Source organism: Mizuhopecten yessoensis, unplaced genomic scaffold (genome assembly GCF_002113885.1).
Source record: "Mizuhopecten yessoensis strain PY_sf001 unplaced genomic scaffold, ASM211388v2 scaffold11143, whole genome shotgun sequence".
Classification (NCBI taxonomy): Eukaryota; Metazoa; Mollusca; class Bivalvia; order Pectinida; family Pectinidae; genus Mizuhopecten; species Mizuhopecten yessoensis.
The window spans coordinates 1,580,326-1,598,125 of NW_018408901.1; the positions used below are offsets into that span (position 1 = coordinate 1,580,326).

A 17,800-nucleotide genomic window follows, 5' to 3' on the forward strand; every position below is an offset into this window, starting at 1 on the left:
GCAATTGCTTAAAGCATGACACGTTGAATTTAATGTGAACTATTCAGACTGGGTTTCTACAGTTTCATTAACTCCGACTCTTTAACTTCCCTCTTTATCACATCAGATGAATGCATTTGGTAAATAGGGAACACTTTGAAGTTATTGTTAGCACAGTTATGAATATGTTTGTTCACTTGTAAAAATCTAAGGGCGTCATGGATTGTTTGTTGCTTGTGAAGAGTCATTCTTTGACGTAGTTCACGCCCAGTTTGGCCAATATAAAATTTCAAACATTTAACACACACTATAGCATATATAACATTCTTCGACTTACAATTCATACTAGAACGTACAGTAAATTTAAATCCATTTTTGAAAACAAAAGTAGAACCTTCAATAATTATTTTACATGTTCCACATCTGGGCGAATTACATTTAGACACAATAAGTTCAGCTTGATTAGTTTCAAACTTGGAAAAACTCAATAGCCTTTTGAGATTTTTGGGTTATGTAACCTATTTTAAAACAATCCACATAATTTTGCTATGTACCCTATTGTAAAAACCAAAATCGATGACTTGCAGAGAACTAGCGTGCGTATGAAAAATGTTTTAGCTAAACATAGAATTATCAATAGTAAAAGACAACCCAAAAAAATGTGCATTAAATAAAGGAAGCGACAGAAAATTAATTTAAACAATGATCCTGTTTATAAGTAAACAATCTTCTAATTCTGGAATTGTATTGCCCTGACGATCAACATTGCAAAATATTGATTTAGGCAAGATTTATTTAAAATTGAAATATTCTGTCACACTGGATAGGTATAAAGCGTTGATGCAAATAATTCTCTATAATAATATATGGTATATTTTACAACCAATTCGTTTGCTTTTCATATATTTTGACATCTTTCGCACATTTTTTACATTTTTGTTTATGGTTTTTATGTATTCATTTTTGTGAATGTCTATTTTGTACATCGTTCTATGGCCCTAAATGACTCAAATAGTCGATGGGCCGTAAAACAAATACAAACACAAATGCAAAATTATGGATGATTTAATGTTATTAGAAAATAGCGTTATTTTGTCTTCTTAATGGTGATAACAGACAAAGGTATCATATTGTAAGTTGATATAACTTGGAATAAATTAGCATGGCTATTGTCGTCGTTGAAGTAACGATGCGATCTCTCCCGAACACCTGGTCATATTATCCTTGTACTTTTTCAAAGGTCTCCATGTGAATCCTTCATTCTTCACATTTTGCCTCAGTTTTATCGATCTTGAGATAGAATTATGGTTTTGTTGACACTTCGGTTACTCCTGCTGCTTTTGGTTTTAACAACATATCTTCTACCAAGATTTTTCTACCTTTTATTATCAAATAACATCTTTTATTTGACAATTACAGGACTGGTAAAACTGCAAGAACTGCTAAAGATACTAAATGGAACTGATGTCAAGGTCAGATGGCATCGTATTCATAATATCACCAACGCTCATGAAGACTTAAGGAAGCTTGATCGAGTGTACCCCGGTTACAAGAATAGCACGATTCTAATGGATTTTAACGCCGAACCAGCATATGATACAGTACTGGAGCAGGTTCGTATATCTATGCACGAAATTATAATGTTAAAGTTTCTAAAAGATGAATGCAAAGGACCATTTAAGTAATGCACACCAAAACTAGATTCTGTGGAAAAACAGAACATATCTAAGTTATTTATGACCATATATGCATAATTGGAGCAACATGGCACGGATGCAGTTATCATATCCAGAAACAGATTTAAATTATAACTTCATGTAGAATATGCAAACAGTCAGAGAAGTCTAAGATAGGTGGTAGAATAATGATAGAAAGGTGATCTCTAAAGACAGGTGATACATTAATGATATATAACCTGTAGCTGAGCGAGATCGGGTTATCTCTCGAGCTAAGATTCTGTAGCATTCCAACCTCTGCTTACGCCTCGGTTAGGATTATGTTACAGAATACTAGCGCTCGACTGAGATACATGTAACACGATCTCACTCAGGTACAGGTAATATATATTATTAATCTTTCACCTGTCTGTACATATCACCTATATATATCTACCACGTGTCTTTACAGATCACATATCTATTTCTAACACCTGTCTTTAGTGATCACCTATCTATCTCTACCACCTGTCTTTAGAGATCGTTTATTTATAACTACATGTATCACCATTCTTTAGAGATGACCAATCTATAACGATCACCTTTCTTTAGAGATGACCTATATATCTCTACCACCTGTCTTTAGTGATCACCTATCGATATCTACCACCTGTATTTAGAGATCACCTATCTACATGAACAATCTGTATTTAGAGATCACCTATCTATATATACCACCTGTCTTTAGAGATCGCCTATCTATCTCTAACACCTGTATTTAGAGATCACCTTTCTATATCTACCACCTGTCTTTAGATATTACCTATCTATACCTACCACCTGTCTTTAGAGACCGTTCATGAATACGTGTAACTATCTCCTTTTGTTAAAGATCATCTATATATATATATTCGGCCTGTCTTTACAGATCAACTTTCTGTATCTGCCACCGGTCTTAAGAGGTCATCTATCTTTAACCTGTCTTTAAAGAGTAAAGCTACAATCAAATATTCGTCATAGAGCACGCGTCTATATCTACCATAACTACCACCTGTCTGTAGTTATAGTCACTCGATATAAAGACATGTACTTCAATTAAGCCAAACCAAATGTCTTAGATATTACTATAGCCACTTTCTGCCTAAAGTCAAACACGGCAAAGATATATCTTGTCTGTGTTGAAGCAGTATTAACCTTACGCGTATAAACGTACCACATGGTTTCATGAGAAGATGCTTAAAGATGAGAGCACTTTTTTAACCATTAAATATAACAGCATTCACAATAAAACCACGACACACGTATTTTCGATCTATTTATACTTTCTCGTGATACTTTTTTCATATCTCAACCATTAAATGACTTGGTCAGTTGTGGAAAAAAATACCTCCATATACGAAGGTAACTGTATCACTAATTAACACAAAAGTGTCGTCTCGTTCGCTCTAGTATGTATGCATTTGCGTAAATTGCCGGGACATGGCTGAAGTTGGCTAACAGTACACTTAAGCATTAGAATGAGATAAACCTTAGTGTCAATGCACTTTAGAGCTCTGAGGTGTCAGCAAACTTAACAATAGAGCTAACGGAAGTTCCGCCATCATAATTTTATTTGGGGAAAAAAGGATATTGTTAGGACTATTGCGTATCGAACATCAGGATCTGTAATTGATAAAGAAAAAAAACCCAAAAAAACAAGAGTACCTGTGAAACTCCGGCTTTGTGAGGTTTCGGAAATTGTCGATGTGCTTCCAATGAAAGAGAACTACAAGGCGTTGTACTCTTGTCGCAGAAATTAGGGTAACTGTTTCATTGCGTAACAATGCGTTTGTGCAAAGCGTAAACACGATGTGACGGTAATTACCATACTTGTGAGACATCTTTAGAGATACTGCAGAGTTCTCAGTGTTCTTATCATTGAGAGCAGGATATATATTATTTGGAGAGAGTTTGATCGAATACGCCTCTGACTGACCGAATTTGGAAGCAGGGTAGATATTATTTGGAAATGTTTGATCGAATGCGCCTCTGAAAGACTTGCTTTGGAAGCAAAGCTTGATATCATTTCGCATGGTTTGATCGAATGCGTCTCTCTGACTGACCATTTTTTATCAAGAAAAAGGTACACTGATATGTTCCCAAACACTGAACTGGGATTGGTTTAAAACATTTCTTCCACACCTTTATTTCATTAACAATGCTGTCAAAGTCTGATACGAACATGAATATTACATTGTAGATCTATGAAAAATGGGAAAATAACAACATTGTGTTATGTTTCACCACATAACAAGGATGTCTACATGTAGCAAATTAGAAAATAACAGCATATCTTTTTTGAAGGGGCTGGTCGGGGAAAACATTACAAAATAAATGAGTCTAAATGCGTTCTCTGGCCTTCCAAAAGTTATACCACGGCAATATGATGGTCGAGTTCTGCTTGCAATGCCCAGTTTTGACCACTGAAATCTCGGGGAAGCCCCGTGTAAATTTAGCGCAGATCTATTTATATATGTCACGTGGTTGTTTCGAAAGTGAGGCAGTGAAGATAACAACAATAGCACGCCGTCATGTGCCATGTCGGACCCAACTAGCGGACAAGACAGCAATACTATACGTAAATAATTGTTTTCAAAGGTCATGTATGATGCAAGTGTAGTATTCCTACCTATATGTTGTTGTTATATATAACGGTATTGATACCTCGTGCCTGTCATGACTTTTGCATGCATCTTTTTCTTTCGCCGCGATGTTTACATTTGGCCTTGTTGATGACGCGCATGCGGTAAAATTACATCACTGATCTAGGTCAATTGAGAGTTTTAGACTGTCAGTTGACGATTTAGAATTTCTTTAATATAATTATGATTTTTACTCTTAGGGAGTGACTTTCAGCAAAATTTGAATCGGTATATTTTATAAGAAGGTATTTTAAACATGTGTATGCCATTTTAGCAAATATGACATTTTTTCCCCGACCAGCCCCTTTAAATAATTCACTATAGTGAACGCCCGTGGGTCTTTTATATCAGTTTGTAGGGGTCAATTGGTTGCACGTGACATTGTTTTGTCAGTGCATTACGTGGTCTCCGGAAAGTACACAACCAGTAATACTATTAAACTAAAGTACATGTTCCTGGCTTATCACATCTCTCAAGTACATCTAAATCTCATTTACAACTTCACGACTTCCTCGCTATTCCTTTTAACTTGTATTTCATTGATGTGTTTGCATGTTACATGTTAAAATTATATTTTAAAAACACTTATTATCGTAATCTGTCAATCACTGAAACCATTCAATATATTTATTTAAAACCGTTTTATTCAAATTTTACTTTGAACATTTTTAATTCGGGAGCATAAGTGGTTTTAAAATTGATACGTTTTTGCTATATTGATTAACTCTTTCGCTAAACGACATCCTCCTGGCGTTTTAAATCATAACTAACATCACGTTTCCACAATTGGTACACTACCCAAATTGGTACACGGTCAGAAATTGGTTCGAATTGTACTTAACAATATAACAAAAGGTTATTCATCAGCATTTCCACAAAACAGTTTTGTTTTTTAGAAATATTTCAAGAGTATACGATGACTTCAAACTAAACATGTCAGAAAACTAGTAAAAACGACGTACGTCGATGAAATTTTGGAGGAGTTTAAAGGGGTTAAAAATAAGCATGTTTAAATGTTGATTTCTGGTCCTTATAACCGGATAATATAAAAGGTTATATACACAATTGTAGTTCAGTATGGTATTTATAAAAGCAATATATTTTGTTGCAATCGGCACGTCAACTAGTAGAAATACAAACAAGTTTCATAGCCTGTGATGTGGTGTGCCGATTCGGGTCCTAATCACGACCGAAAAACGGATGAAATCTCACTGCGAGTTTAGCGTTGTATTTTCAAAAACAAATTACTTATAATTTAAATATTTTCTGCAAATGAACCACCATAGGTAGTCTTTGTCAAGAATCAAGAAACATTCAAGATAGAAGATCTGAATTTTTTAATATCAATGAAAAACTGTCAAAATTGTACCAATGGTGGTAGCGTGACGTTAAGCATTTATATATAAAGTTTTACCTTTTTTGCCGAAACGAAAAGAAAGATGACAAAAGCAAAAGCTGCTTCCAGTATAAAATGGCAAACAGCACTCTGAAACAGACTTTGATCCCAGATGAATTAAATCGTTTTTTCTTCTTTCTTTCACAAACAATGACATGTAAGTACCGCATTGTTTCATAAAACGAAGTCAGTATGTTTGGGATATTGCAGGAGAATTGGCCTGCTAAATCACACTACATGATCGTAAGAAGCAACCTTTGAGGGTTTCCTTCAGATTTGTGGTTTTATCTTTGCCTGTATTTCTAGCCATCTCTGGTCAGTGCGGTGTCAGAATATAGTAACCGGTTTCGAGTGTCATGGCTCTAGAATGGGTATGTCATTGCTGGACGCAGACGTCACATAATCGGCTTGTGAAAATTTAAAGCCCAAAATCAATATATATAAGAGAAAATTAGCATCATAATATGAGAAAACGATATACAAGAATATGCCCTGCTAACCATTGTACATGTATCTACTATTTGAACAGGACAACTCAAACGAGGTATCTTTATCTGAAAATGAAAAATTGATTTAAGAGAAAAAAATACGCATATTAATATATTTCGGAAAAACGAACAAAACTATTGCTATATGGAAACTTAGCACTGCAAAAGCGGCATTGTTGTTGTATTTAATCATTTATATTTCATCCTTATCCAAAATAACAAAATAAAAATAAAATGCTTTGAAGATAAATATCTTTAAATCGAAATGATATTTATATACCATTGCAATATATTGAGTGATAAAACAATTAAGTCTCAGTATTTACATTCAGACAGTAGTATAGTCGCATAATGCTTTGATCTACATGCAATAAAATATGTTTTTTAATGGCTGAATTGCTAAACCTACTTCACTCTCTTGATCTCTTGATCGAATTTGGTTTTTTGTTTGTTGGGTATCAAAGTCCTCGCAACAGCCATGGTCCTATGAGGACGGGTGCCCAGGGAGACACCACCAGAGAGAGAGGGATTAGATCGAAAAGAAAGTAGACAGGAACGACAGGAATAGAAAACGGTCATAAGTGTTGTACAAGTAATGGGGGCTGCAGATCAATTTTGATCTCTTCCATGTCCCGTTGAAGAGACGCTGAAGCAAATACCAGATTCTGCAAGGGGCCGTATAAGTCGCCTCGTACGATCATGCAGAGGGATGCAGCAGTCCTATTCCTTCCCCGAATCTGCACGGGACATATGATAGATCAAACGGACCTCACAAACAGTAGAAATTATTATTTAGGAATTTAAATCACACCAAACATGTCAAAGTATGCAATTGTCAATATAATACAATATTATTCAGCAAAAGAATAAAATTTGTATTTACCCTTTTTTGGACGGACAATTTTGATCAAAATTTATATTTCCTGATTACATGAATTACTATTTTGAAAAAAAAATACGTTAGGAATTTAAAATCACACCAAACATATCACATTATGCAATTTTAAATTGGGGTCTGTTTAGATCATTTAAATATAACATTGTTCAACAGAAGAATACATGTATTTAACCTTTTTCGGACAATTATGATAAAAAAAAAATCAATTACCTAATGAGCAAATGCAATGGACATATGATTTAAAGAAAGATAAAAACATGCAATTTACTTAATAAGACGAACCCATATAGAAACATTGTAATAGACATTGACCAAACCAATCCCGTCAATATGCTAGAACGAAAAACTGTATAATGAAAAACGATAATTGTCTGTGGCCAAACATTGATGAAGGGTATACTTAATATCAATTAAGTAGGTTGGGTTACGAGAATTGTCTAGAGTTAGGAAAGAACGCATGTATCATGTGTCGAAAACAGCCGACGAACGAATGCGGGCACCAACCTCAATTTCATTCTCAAACTATTGATGTATTGTAGAAAGCCAAGGTTATTTTTGTAAATGTTCAATTTGTTTCTTCACAAATTTGTGGAAAACGTTAGCTGGTGTATATTAGACCTTTGTGTGTTTAAGTTGTGGTATAATTGGAGTTTTGAGTGTCCGTTTATCGTTCTTGTTATTTGCCCGGAACATGTGATTAGGTTTGCAGGCTGATTTGTGAAAATTGTGAAACTTGATTGATACAAATTTGGTTCTCAAAACATGATTCAGTATTGCCGCTTAAAGGCTTATAACACGTAAATCGTTTTACTTATTGCAAATTGAATTTGAAAGAAATATTTTCAGAGATTTCATTGACCTTTAAAAATATATTGATATGTTTGCGAACCATTAAGCTTTGTTATCTACCGTATGATTCATTGTGGGACCATGACAAGTTGACGTTTGAGCATACTGCAGAAGTGAAAATTTTCCCGAAGTGAAAATGTTCGCGGTTTGAAACTACAAACTGATTGTGGTGTGCAAACTTTCGCGATTGTATAGGTTCTGAAACCTATACAATCAATACATCAATAATTTATATAATCCATGAATAAAATACCATGTGGATATTTTCTTGCTAATTTACTAAACGAGAGAAAACGGGGGCTATTCCACACCGCGAAAATGTCCACTTATATCACTGTATTTATATTTCTAGGACTTAATTATTCATACATTAATGCATTATTTGCTTGTTTACACCACAACATTGTTACTAGAGAGTGTAAAGCAATAACTGAAAATGCAAAGAAAATAAGCACATATTACAAATATAGCTTTTTAATGCAGAAAGCTAAACAATGTTAACATGTTTGCACCATATTGCTATTTCGTCCATTCAGAATCACCAGTAGTATCAAAGGTCAAAACTAGGAACATTTGAAAAGTAACCTATAAAACATACGTACAAATTTACGACATTTGACCACAACAGGTTATTTATTCGTTAGTTAGTTTTTGTCTCTCATTTAAACCGTGCCAGGATAAACGAAAACTATAAAGTTACAGCCAACCTCTAACACTGATACATGCAGTGTAGTAGCAGAATCAACCCCCTTTTTACGTTTAGCAATTAATAGAAATACGAATCAAGAAAGCACCTATTAACATTTTGTTGGTTGATATAGAAAACCAAACAAAGCAAGTCTTACTGAATGCTATAGCCATTTCGTCAACTAAGGACCCATTACTGTTAGTGAACTTCAAAATAATAATAAAATAATGTCTCAAGCGTAAGTCATTGTATATATTTGAGTTATGCAAATAACTAGTTTAAAAACACACTGTTTTCTTTCTTACAGATACGAAAACTTGGAATGAACAGAAGAGGCTACAAATACATACTTGGAACATTGGTAAGTGTTTTTTATCTAATATTATGAAATGATAAAACAACAGGAATAATTATTTCCTTTTTCCTGCTTCCTTAAAAATAAGTAAAAAGAAAACGTGTATATGTTTATCAAGAGCAGTAATATTAGTATCGAATAGTAATTCATAGTCATATGCGTTGCACTTTATTTTATATATTATGAAGAGGTATTCTGATACCAAAAGAAAAATAATGATACCAATAAAAAGTTCAAATGACTATTTGAACTTTCGAATTGATATTGTATGTCTTCATGTTTTTGCAATTAATAGGTGTTATAACGTCATATCATACATTTAATATATTTATCATCACATCATGTCTTCTTAAAAAATGAATGCGTTGTAGTACAAATTTAGACGTTGTGTCCCTGAACGTGATGTAATTACCAGTAAACGACAATGTGCTTTATTTGTAACAACAAAATTCGTTCTAGATGTTTCCGTAGCCGCACCATACTGGACAGCCATGGGTTCGAAAGTAATTGCCGTTTTACAGTAGCTATGTATAACTTTGTTTTGTTTCAATTTCAGAATATTTTGAATCTAAACCTGAAACGATTTACTCACGGCGGAGTTAATATTACGGGATTTCAGTTACTGGATTATTCCGCTCATAATGTAATGGAATTCCTATCAAGATGGCGTTCACTTCCGTCGAATATATGGCTAGGAGCTGGAAGAGAGCAACTATCTGTAAGTACTCCTTATATGGCTCTATAAACTTAATTGGTCATGCTTACATATTTATATTCAAACCGTTTTTTGTAAAATTCTTCAATGGTTAGGAAACGTGTAAAATATATTGATTGCATTTCTGGCAGCACCGTTTCTAGAACTAAAGATAAGAAATTATATTGTTTATTTTATTGGTTTCGAACGTAAAGTAAATCCACAAGTTTCACAAAATCTGAATACTGTATACTGGGTAATATTCGCTGCAGTTTAACTTTCGCCTTTTCGCCCACCACTGTGTGGGCGAATTCACTATTAGAGCGAACATTATCAAACAGTACAATGAACATAAGTATCAAATGCAAAGGGCGAAATCAACGTACAATGTAGGGCGAATATTGATTTTATCGGCGTAGGGCGAAAGTTTAACTTGAAAAAGTTTCCCGGTAGGCAGTATTTCTAATTAAGGAATTTAAGCGATAAATGAACGTTTCTAAGCTGAATATTTAGCAGTTCTTTGTGTTTATATCCTCGCAACAGTTAAAGTAATATAATGATAAGTAAAAAGTAGGAATTTTAGAAAGATTAAGGTAGAGGTCTCAAGTAGTGCAAAAGGGGCAGCAGTCAAGTTTGGTTTCTATAATGTGACTAGGTATCCGTAGCAGGTTAACGCTAGTCTCCTGATACGCTTACATGCAGCCGGATTCAGTTTGGTCTTTTTCCCCCGAATTTGCTGAAGAGGCTAACCTTCGAATCATTGTGTTTCCTTATAGTCACTTTAATAACTTTACACCGAATGGATGATATAGACAGCATGTACTTAATATAAAAACCTTTCATCCGGCCAAAGCCTTGACATTCGGAAAAAAACCCAGTTATGATTTGTATTCTACATCAGATTATCATTAGAGGCAATTAAAGTGTGGCCCCTTGCAGAACCGATAATTTTCCACTGTGTCTCCTGCTTTAAGGACATCGAATTAGCTAAAACTTATTTCTTTTCTCCCTTCACTACCCTTTCTTTTCTGCGGCCTCTTCCTCGAAATCTGTCTTCAGACGACATCCAATGTCGCTGGAGCGATATACCCAAACAAACAAATATCCGGCCTAAGTTTGCATTATGTATTATTGTAACGTTCACCTTTTCATATACTTACCAGGTGCCTATGCTAACCATGATGTAAAGATATTTCTATTTTTCCGGAATATCTCACCAGGTTGATGCTGCTTTAGCTGTGGATGCCGTAACGGTTGTGCAACGAACCATTCAATCCATGTTGAGGAATAATACCGAAGTATTCCGAACAACATTTCGTCGAGGAGACGTATATAACAATAATCGGACCAAAGGTATTCCGTGTAATGACGGAAATCCATGGATGCATGGAGACGCCATTATACATAACATCAAACAGGTACCATTTTCCTTTAACATAAACTTTTATCTATAAGACAGATGTTAACGTTTTAACTATGTTAGTTATTACAATTTATTGGGACACTTCATCCATGCTACTTAAATCTGTAGCTTCTTAATATTCCTTTATATACATGACCCCAGAACATAAGCACATATTTTTTGTTAATGACTATTGGCTATTTGCCATTGCTAAATGAATTTATAGACTCCAACAGATTAAGCATTTACCAGTTTTTTTTAAAGTAATACAGAATTTATGTATTATTCATTTAAAACCACAAAAAACGAAATTAATAACTCAATACTTAAGAACATACCGTAATACCAACAATTTATCCAAAGTACTTTAGGGCTATGAAACGCGCAACAATGTTGTATCTTTTAAATATAGTTATAATTTGGTGCACGATCGTTACTTTCACATGATGTTACAATACGTATGCAATTTGCACCTTTCAAGCTGTATCCGAAAAGTTTGCAAAACAAAATTCAATCTTCTAGGCCTATTCCTCGAAGTCGATCATATCGCCTGAATGTTAAATATATAATATGAATATTAGTAAAATAAACAGTGATAGCTTCTGTGGTTTACGTTTACGGTCCGGGTCTTCTTAACACCACAATCGTTAAAAGACTCCTATTTTAGTTTGTATTGAGAAAATAACATAATTGTAACTTGACCAAATGTTTTGCGACGTTCAGAAAAATTGCATACTGGGAATTTTTCGCCCCGTAAAATTTCCCCCCCTTTGCAAAAATAATACATATTTGGGCAGTGTTTATTTAGTCTTCACTTTTCATAACTATTCATAACATATTGAACAGCAAAATTAAGCATACACTTTTAAAATAAATAAAATGTTTCCAGACATAATGTTTATTAAAAAAACAATATTATATGGGTGAAATTGCAACATTGCCAGGTTTAGAAAATCAAAATATCACCATGTGGCGAACAATGCGTACAATTGGTTAACGATTAAGTGCCTTTTGAAGTGGTAACGACGACAACTCCCTGAAGCGAGACGTCGACGTGAAACGGCGCCATGTCAGGATCATTTTGGCTGGCGAAAAAGGCAAAAATCAAATAGCAGCGAACAATTCCCGGTATACAGTATTACAAAGAACCGCTCGTTTTAGACACCTCGAAATTGCGGAAAAATAAAACGCAGATTAAATTTTAAGAGAAAATGTGAATAAAACATGTTTAATGCAATCGATAAAGTGACATTTAAATGTGAATGTCAGGACCCAAGCTGATATATACGACCAGGGTATTATATAAAATATATATATATCTGTCTGGGGTAAAATAGGAGATTAAAATCGTTCGTTTTACTTCAAATTTCAAATGTCAAATTGCTATTGCGTCAATGATGTACCAGGGGGGAAATTGCATACAATATTAGATTATTTGAAAATATAAGGCGCTGGTTTAAAACGCTCGCATTGATCGTGTTTCCAGTAGTAGATCTGGTACAATTAGTTTTATAGAATGGATCAGACCTTGTCCAAAGCATACACCTTATCCCTGATCTCTGTGAAACAGGGACGCAGATCTAATCTTCCCCGTCTGAGGATGCCATAAGACCAAGTAATGTTCGGTAGATAAACTGTAATAAAGCACGTTCGGATCGACCTATTTATTGTTAGGTGATCAATCAGTCTTGAATTCTTAAGCAATTTCCATGTTTCATTTACAGATGCAGGTTTGACTTACTGCCTGGTGCAAAATATTTCAATGTATTTATTACAACATATTTGTATTAATATGTTTTAAACTAGCAATATCAGTAATAAACGGGACCATATCAAACTTCAATTGTTATTACAAAATCAGATATTTTTTTGTATAGATGTATTGTATTTTATATTACTTAGTATTGAGTCATATAACGCGGCTGTTACACGGAATCGACAAAATGCTTTATCAGGTTACAAGACAATATTTAAGATTTCCCAACATCGCCTTTCTAACACATAAAGGTGGAATAGTGAGAAAGTTAATTGACCACCATGTTAAGCCGTCGTCAGCACTCTGTGAGCGAGTTGGTATGCTTCCATAATTACAAAGTAAAAAAACAGTGCATATTAAACATGAAAAGATCATAGAGAGCGGCCATATTGCCGGTGCATATCGTTGTCATTGGGTCATGTGATCAATTATGATTATTTTGAATTACAGAGTTGATGTCGAATATTAATGTAAGATGATACAAAAAAAACCTGATCTTTTGTATATTTCCAGATTGATCCTAGGGGCTTAACAGGACACCTAGAATTCTCCAAAACAGGAATGCGTAAAGGTTACAAACTGGATGTGTTCAAAGTTGCCCTTAAACATGGACCCAATAAGGTTGGTATCGCATCATATTGTCAATGTCTAGCACTTGTATTTCAATCTGTTTGTTTTCTCAAAAAGAAATATTCAATTATCAAAGCAATGCTGGATAATAAATAGCATGTACAATATTGAGCTTTTGTCTACAGATGAAATAATCAAGACAATATTTGATCATAGTTAGCAAGCAAAGTATCGACATTTTGTCTACAAATATAAATAAATACACAACACACATTAGTTTTTCGTCTTGTGCCATCACTCACTACAATTCATTCATATTAGGAACGTATCGAAAGGATCCACATACGATCGCAACCTATTACATAGACGAAATACATCATCCATATTGGAATCAATTACCTTTGAACTATCGATGTACTCCGTATGAAACAAGATACATATACATTGTATATAACCTGATATTGACCGCCAATGACCATACCGGGTCTCTATAAACAAGTTGATGTGTTTGTTATCGTAGGTCATATATGAAAAATGTACTTGACCGTTATCTAGTTATAAAGTTCCCTCATAAAAAGGGAATTCGTCTGCTTGACAAAAACCGATGTGATGGCATCATTTGTAATTTGGCCAGCGTTTGATGTTTCCACGATAAACATAAAATTCCACATGTAGCTAGACCTTCCAGCTGACTGTAGCAATCGTTGGATATTAGTGACTTACAAAACAAACGAGAGGAGGGAGTAGTATAATTCGTACAAAGAATAATAAAGGCGTAACGGTACAATCTATTTTCGAGCTGATTTTATTGAATTGAAATAATAAACCATAAGCAGTTAATCCATTGGTTCAACCAAGCATGCCATTTTTGTTTTTTTTAAGATAAATAATTTTCCCAAAGCTTACTTTGCACGAAAATTGCGCTTTTTGGAAGACTTGTTTATAAGAAACTTAAGAAATTAAATACAGCATGGTTAAATAGTTAGGTTCTGTTAAAAATAGTATTGTTTTTGCATGGGTTAGAGTTAATGTTATTGAGATATGTCGGATATAAAAATAAGATATAAGATTACAATGTTGGTTTGTTTGTCTTTTTTATCATATAGATTGGGGTATGGAGACCACAAGAGGGGTTCCAGGTCATAACTCATGCGAACGAAACAAATAATGATACTACTTTCAGTGAAGAAATCATAAGGGTCACAAGTATACTGGTAGGTAACATCTACGTTCTAAAATCTCCCCTCTAAACACCTGCATAACAAAAATGTTTATACGCTTATGCTAATTCTCACGATTTAAAGCAAAAGCAGAGATAATGCTATTTTAAGCAACAAAAATAAAAGATAAAAGTTATAAAGTTTTATATTTTTTGTTATTAATCAGCTAGATAGGATGTGTCGTAACCTAGAGGATCTAAATAGGTTATTTTTCACTAGAGTACCGTCATTAGTTAGTGTTGTAATGTCTAAAAGTATAGCTTACATTTTACCCTCTAAATGATTCAGTATCTATTTAAGACGTTTGTAGTGATGTAGTTGTTTTATGATTTCTAATCTCTTACCAAATATATATATATACATTTTACCCTCTAAATGATTCAGTATCTATTTAAGACGTTTGTAGTGATGTAGTTGTTTTATGATTTCTAATTTCTTACCAACTATATATATACATTTTCACATAAATTGAGTGACTGTTAACTTGCGCATTATGAAGTTTGAAACAAACGTTACTTCAGCAATAGGACATATTACAGATAGCACATGCTGTAGATAGCTAATATTCCACGTAACTTCGACGTTCGTTTACATTCATGTTAAGTATCCCCATAGCAATGCCAAAAACTAACTATACTTTGGAACCATTTTTTCAACTTGCCTATAACTCTGATAAATCGTTCCTTTAAAGAACATTCTTAGGATTTTTTAAAAGATATTCAACTTGAAACAAAAACAATCAACGACGGTGGTCTTGATTTAAAACACAAAGGTATTAGATTATGATATTTTTTTACGCAACCAATTATAGATGAATATACTGCCAGTCCAACCAACTGAGCTTTCTGGTAAACGGAAATACCCTTTCCAAGTCGAGAAACAGTTTCATGAACATCCAATGACATAAAGGGAGGTTACTATACGTGCAACTACAGTGACATCCTTTAGTATTAAGCCTGCAGTGGCGCTAATCTAAGTCTTCCATAACAAAGTTAGACATTTAAGTGAATGAAACAGAAATGATTGTCTTTGAGAACAATTACAGTAAGGTTAGTTCGCAAAATTCATTGTAAATTATCTGCAGTACTTGTTATGATTATACGACAGTTAATCCATTATGTTTTAGTTAGAAAAGTCTATGGAAAAAATTCCATTCAAAGAGAATCCACGTTTATTGTTGTATGATAAATGAGTAGACGATGACCTTGACCTAAGTCATTATCGGGATTGTACGAAGTGATGACGTCTGCATCAATTCTAAACATGACGTGTTAATCAAGCTAATATTCTTATCAAGCATGAATGATAAACCTTTCCTGGAATCCATACAATTCCTTTCATCCATCAAACGTCATGACGTGTCTGTTTCTGGATGCTCGACTTACGTAATTATGATGGGAAATAGATGTCCATACATTTATCATTCACCCGATAAAGACCTCAGAAATTAAGGAGAGGAACAGTTATAACGCAAACGCCGCTATTTTTTACATAGAATGTTAAGGTATTGGAGAATTTTCCGCTTTTAATATACAGCATACTATCAGTTTCTTCTAAACAGACAGATACATTTAATCGCAATTATTCATAAAATGAATAATGTTAATTAATTGCGATATGTAAAACAGAACTACAATTATCAATTTCAATTTAAACACCTTTTCTCCTACGAAAATTTTGCTATGAAATAATAATCTATAAATATGTTTTTGCTCCAGAAAAGTTCTATTGTAGTATGTGGTCGTTGATGATGTCTTCATGGTATTAAGGGTATCCCTCTTACTTTTTAATGCAGGCCTAGAAATGGCATTAGTGGAGTTTTTTTCTATCTGATTTTGTATCGGCAGTTAAGTTAAGTAGGTATACATTTTAGTCTTATATTTTTTTCAAAATTTGAAATTTTGAGAAAAATATTCATACGAGTCAAAAGTTTCACAGATCTTACATAAAGGAGAACTATATTCAGGATCTTCGGTATATTACCAAGAATATACTTACGAAATGTATTATCTGTCAATCAACTGTTCAATGTTGCCAGTTTGTATTCATCTGTATTGTTTTTATGTGACGTCATGATTATTCCGTCGAATCGATGTGTGTTATTATACTCAGTTATATCATACATATGTAGTCACTGTATCTCGTGATAGTCATATGATATTTACATGCACGACCTCATTATGATGATTAGCTTTGAGATAACAATTCAAACCTTTTATACTCATTTAGAGATATCTATGTCATGTCAAACCAATGTAAAACAAATGCATTAAATATTGTATTAATCCATCTACATCGAAATTAAAACCTCCAGGAGAAACCATTTTTGATGCTTAAGGAAATCCCCAAAAACGGGGTACCACTTCTGGGAAACAACAAGTACGAAGGTAAGGGATATTTTATACACGCGTAATGAAAATAATTCTAGTTTGGAATCTTGAGACGTTGTCAAACCATTAAATTAAAAAAGCCGGAAACGATTAATTATAGAACCAAAATAATCAAGAATTTTACGATAATCTTTCGAGTTTCATTTAAAATACACATTTCAGGATTAATTAGAGCAGTAATTTAATGATTAAGTCATATCCAATATGTAAATATGATACCTAGGGCGAAATCAACACCTGATTAAAAACATTATAAAATTTTGGGAGAGGATTTAATTCTTTAACAAAGGGGTCAAAGACACTGCAAATGTAAGATTACGTTAATTGCATTGTTAAAGGTAGAATACTCCAAACCTCATCTGCTGTTTGATACATGTTGCAGTATACATTGTGTTGCTGCTTTATTATGTATAGTAACTAGCATTGTCAGCATATTATCATAGTTGAAAAACCCCGCCGATCTAAAATGATCGTACCTCGCCGAATTCAAGAATTAATAATATTAAATTGTTTCCTAAATTGCAGGGTACTGTGCAGACTTTATCTATTCTATTGCCAAAAAATGTGGCTTTAGCTACGAACTCCGACCAAATAAGGACGGGGTTTACGGAAGAAAATTCAAAAACGGTTCCTGGAATGGAATGATTGGGGAGCTGATTGCTAAGGTTGGCATTGTTTACTGTAGTTGAAAATATATTCTAAACTTCGTAGTTTTTGTTCATTTTAATTTCTATCTATTGAAAATATTTTTTCACATCGCTAATAAGTGATGATTCGTG

General features: G+C 33.7%; 1 protein-coding gene across 1 annotated transcript in view; it reads left to right on the plus strand.

The window, feature by feature from the left end:
* Positions 1-17,800, plus strand: part of LOC110466729 (glutamate receptor 2-like) — a 109,931-nt gene that overhangs the window by 74,840 nt on the left and 17,291 nt on the right. Inside the window, exons 4-11 of the mRNA XM_021523444.1 lie at positions 1,399-1,592; positions 8,942-8,995; positions 9,546-9,707; positions 10,904-11,101; positions 13,355-13,462; positions 14,518-14,625; positions 16,946-17,018; positions 17,547-17,686. Of these exons, the coding sequence (XP_021379119.1) occupies positions 1,399-1,592; positions 8,942-8,995; positions 9,546-9,707; positions 10,904-11,101; positions 13,355-13,462; positions 14,518-14,625; positions 16,946-17,018; positions 17,547-17,686 (1,037 nt within the window). The remainder of the gene's footprint in view (positions 1-1,398; positions 1,593-8,941; positions 8,996-9,545; positions 9,708-10,903; positions 11,102-13,354; positions 13,463-14,517; positions 14,626-16,945; positions 17,019-17,546; positions 17,687-17,800) is intronic.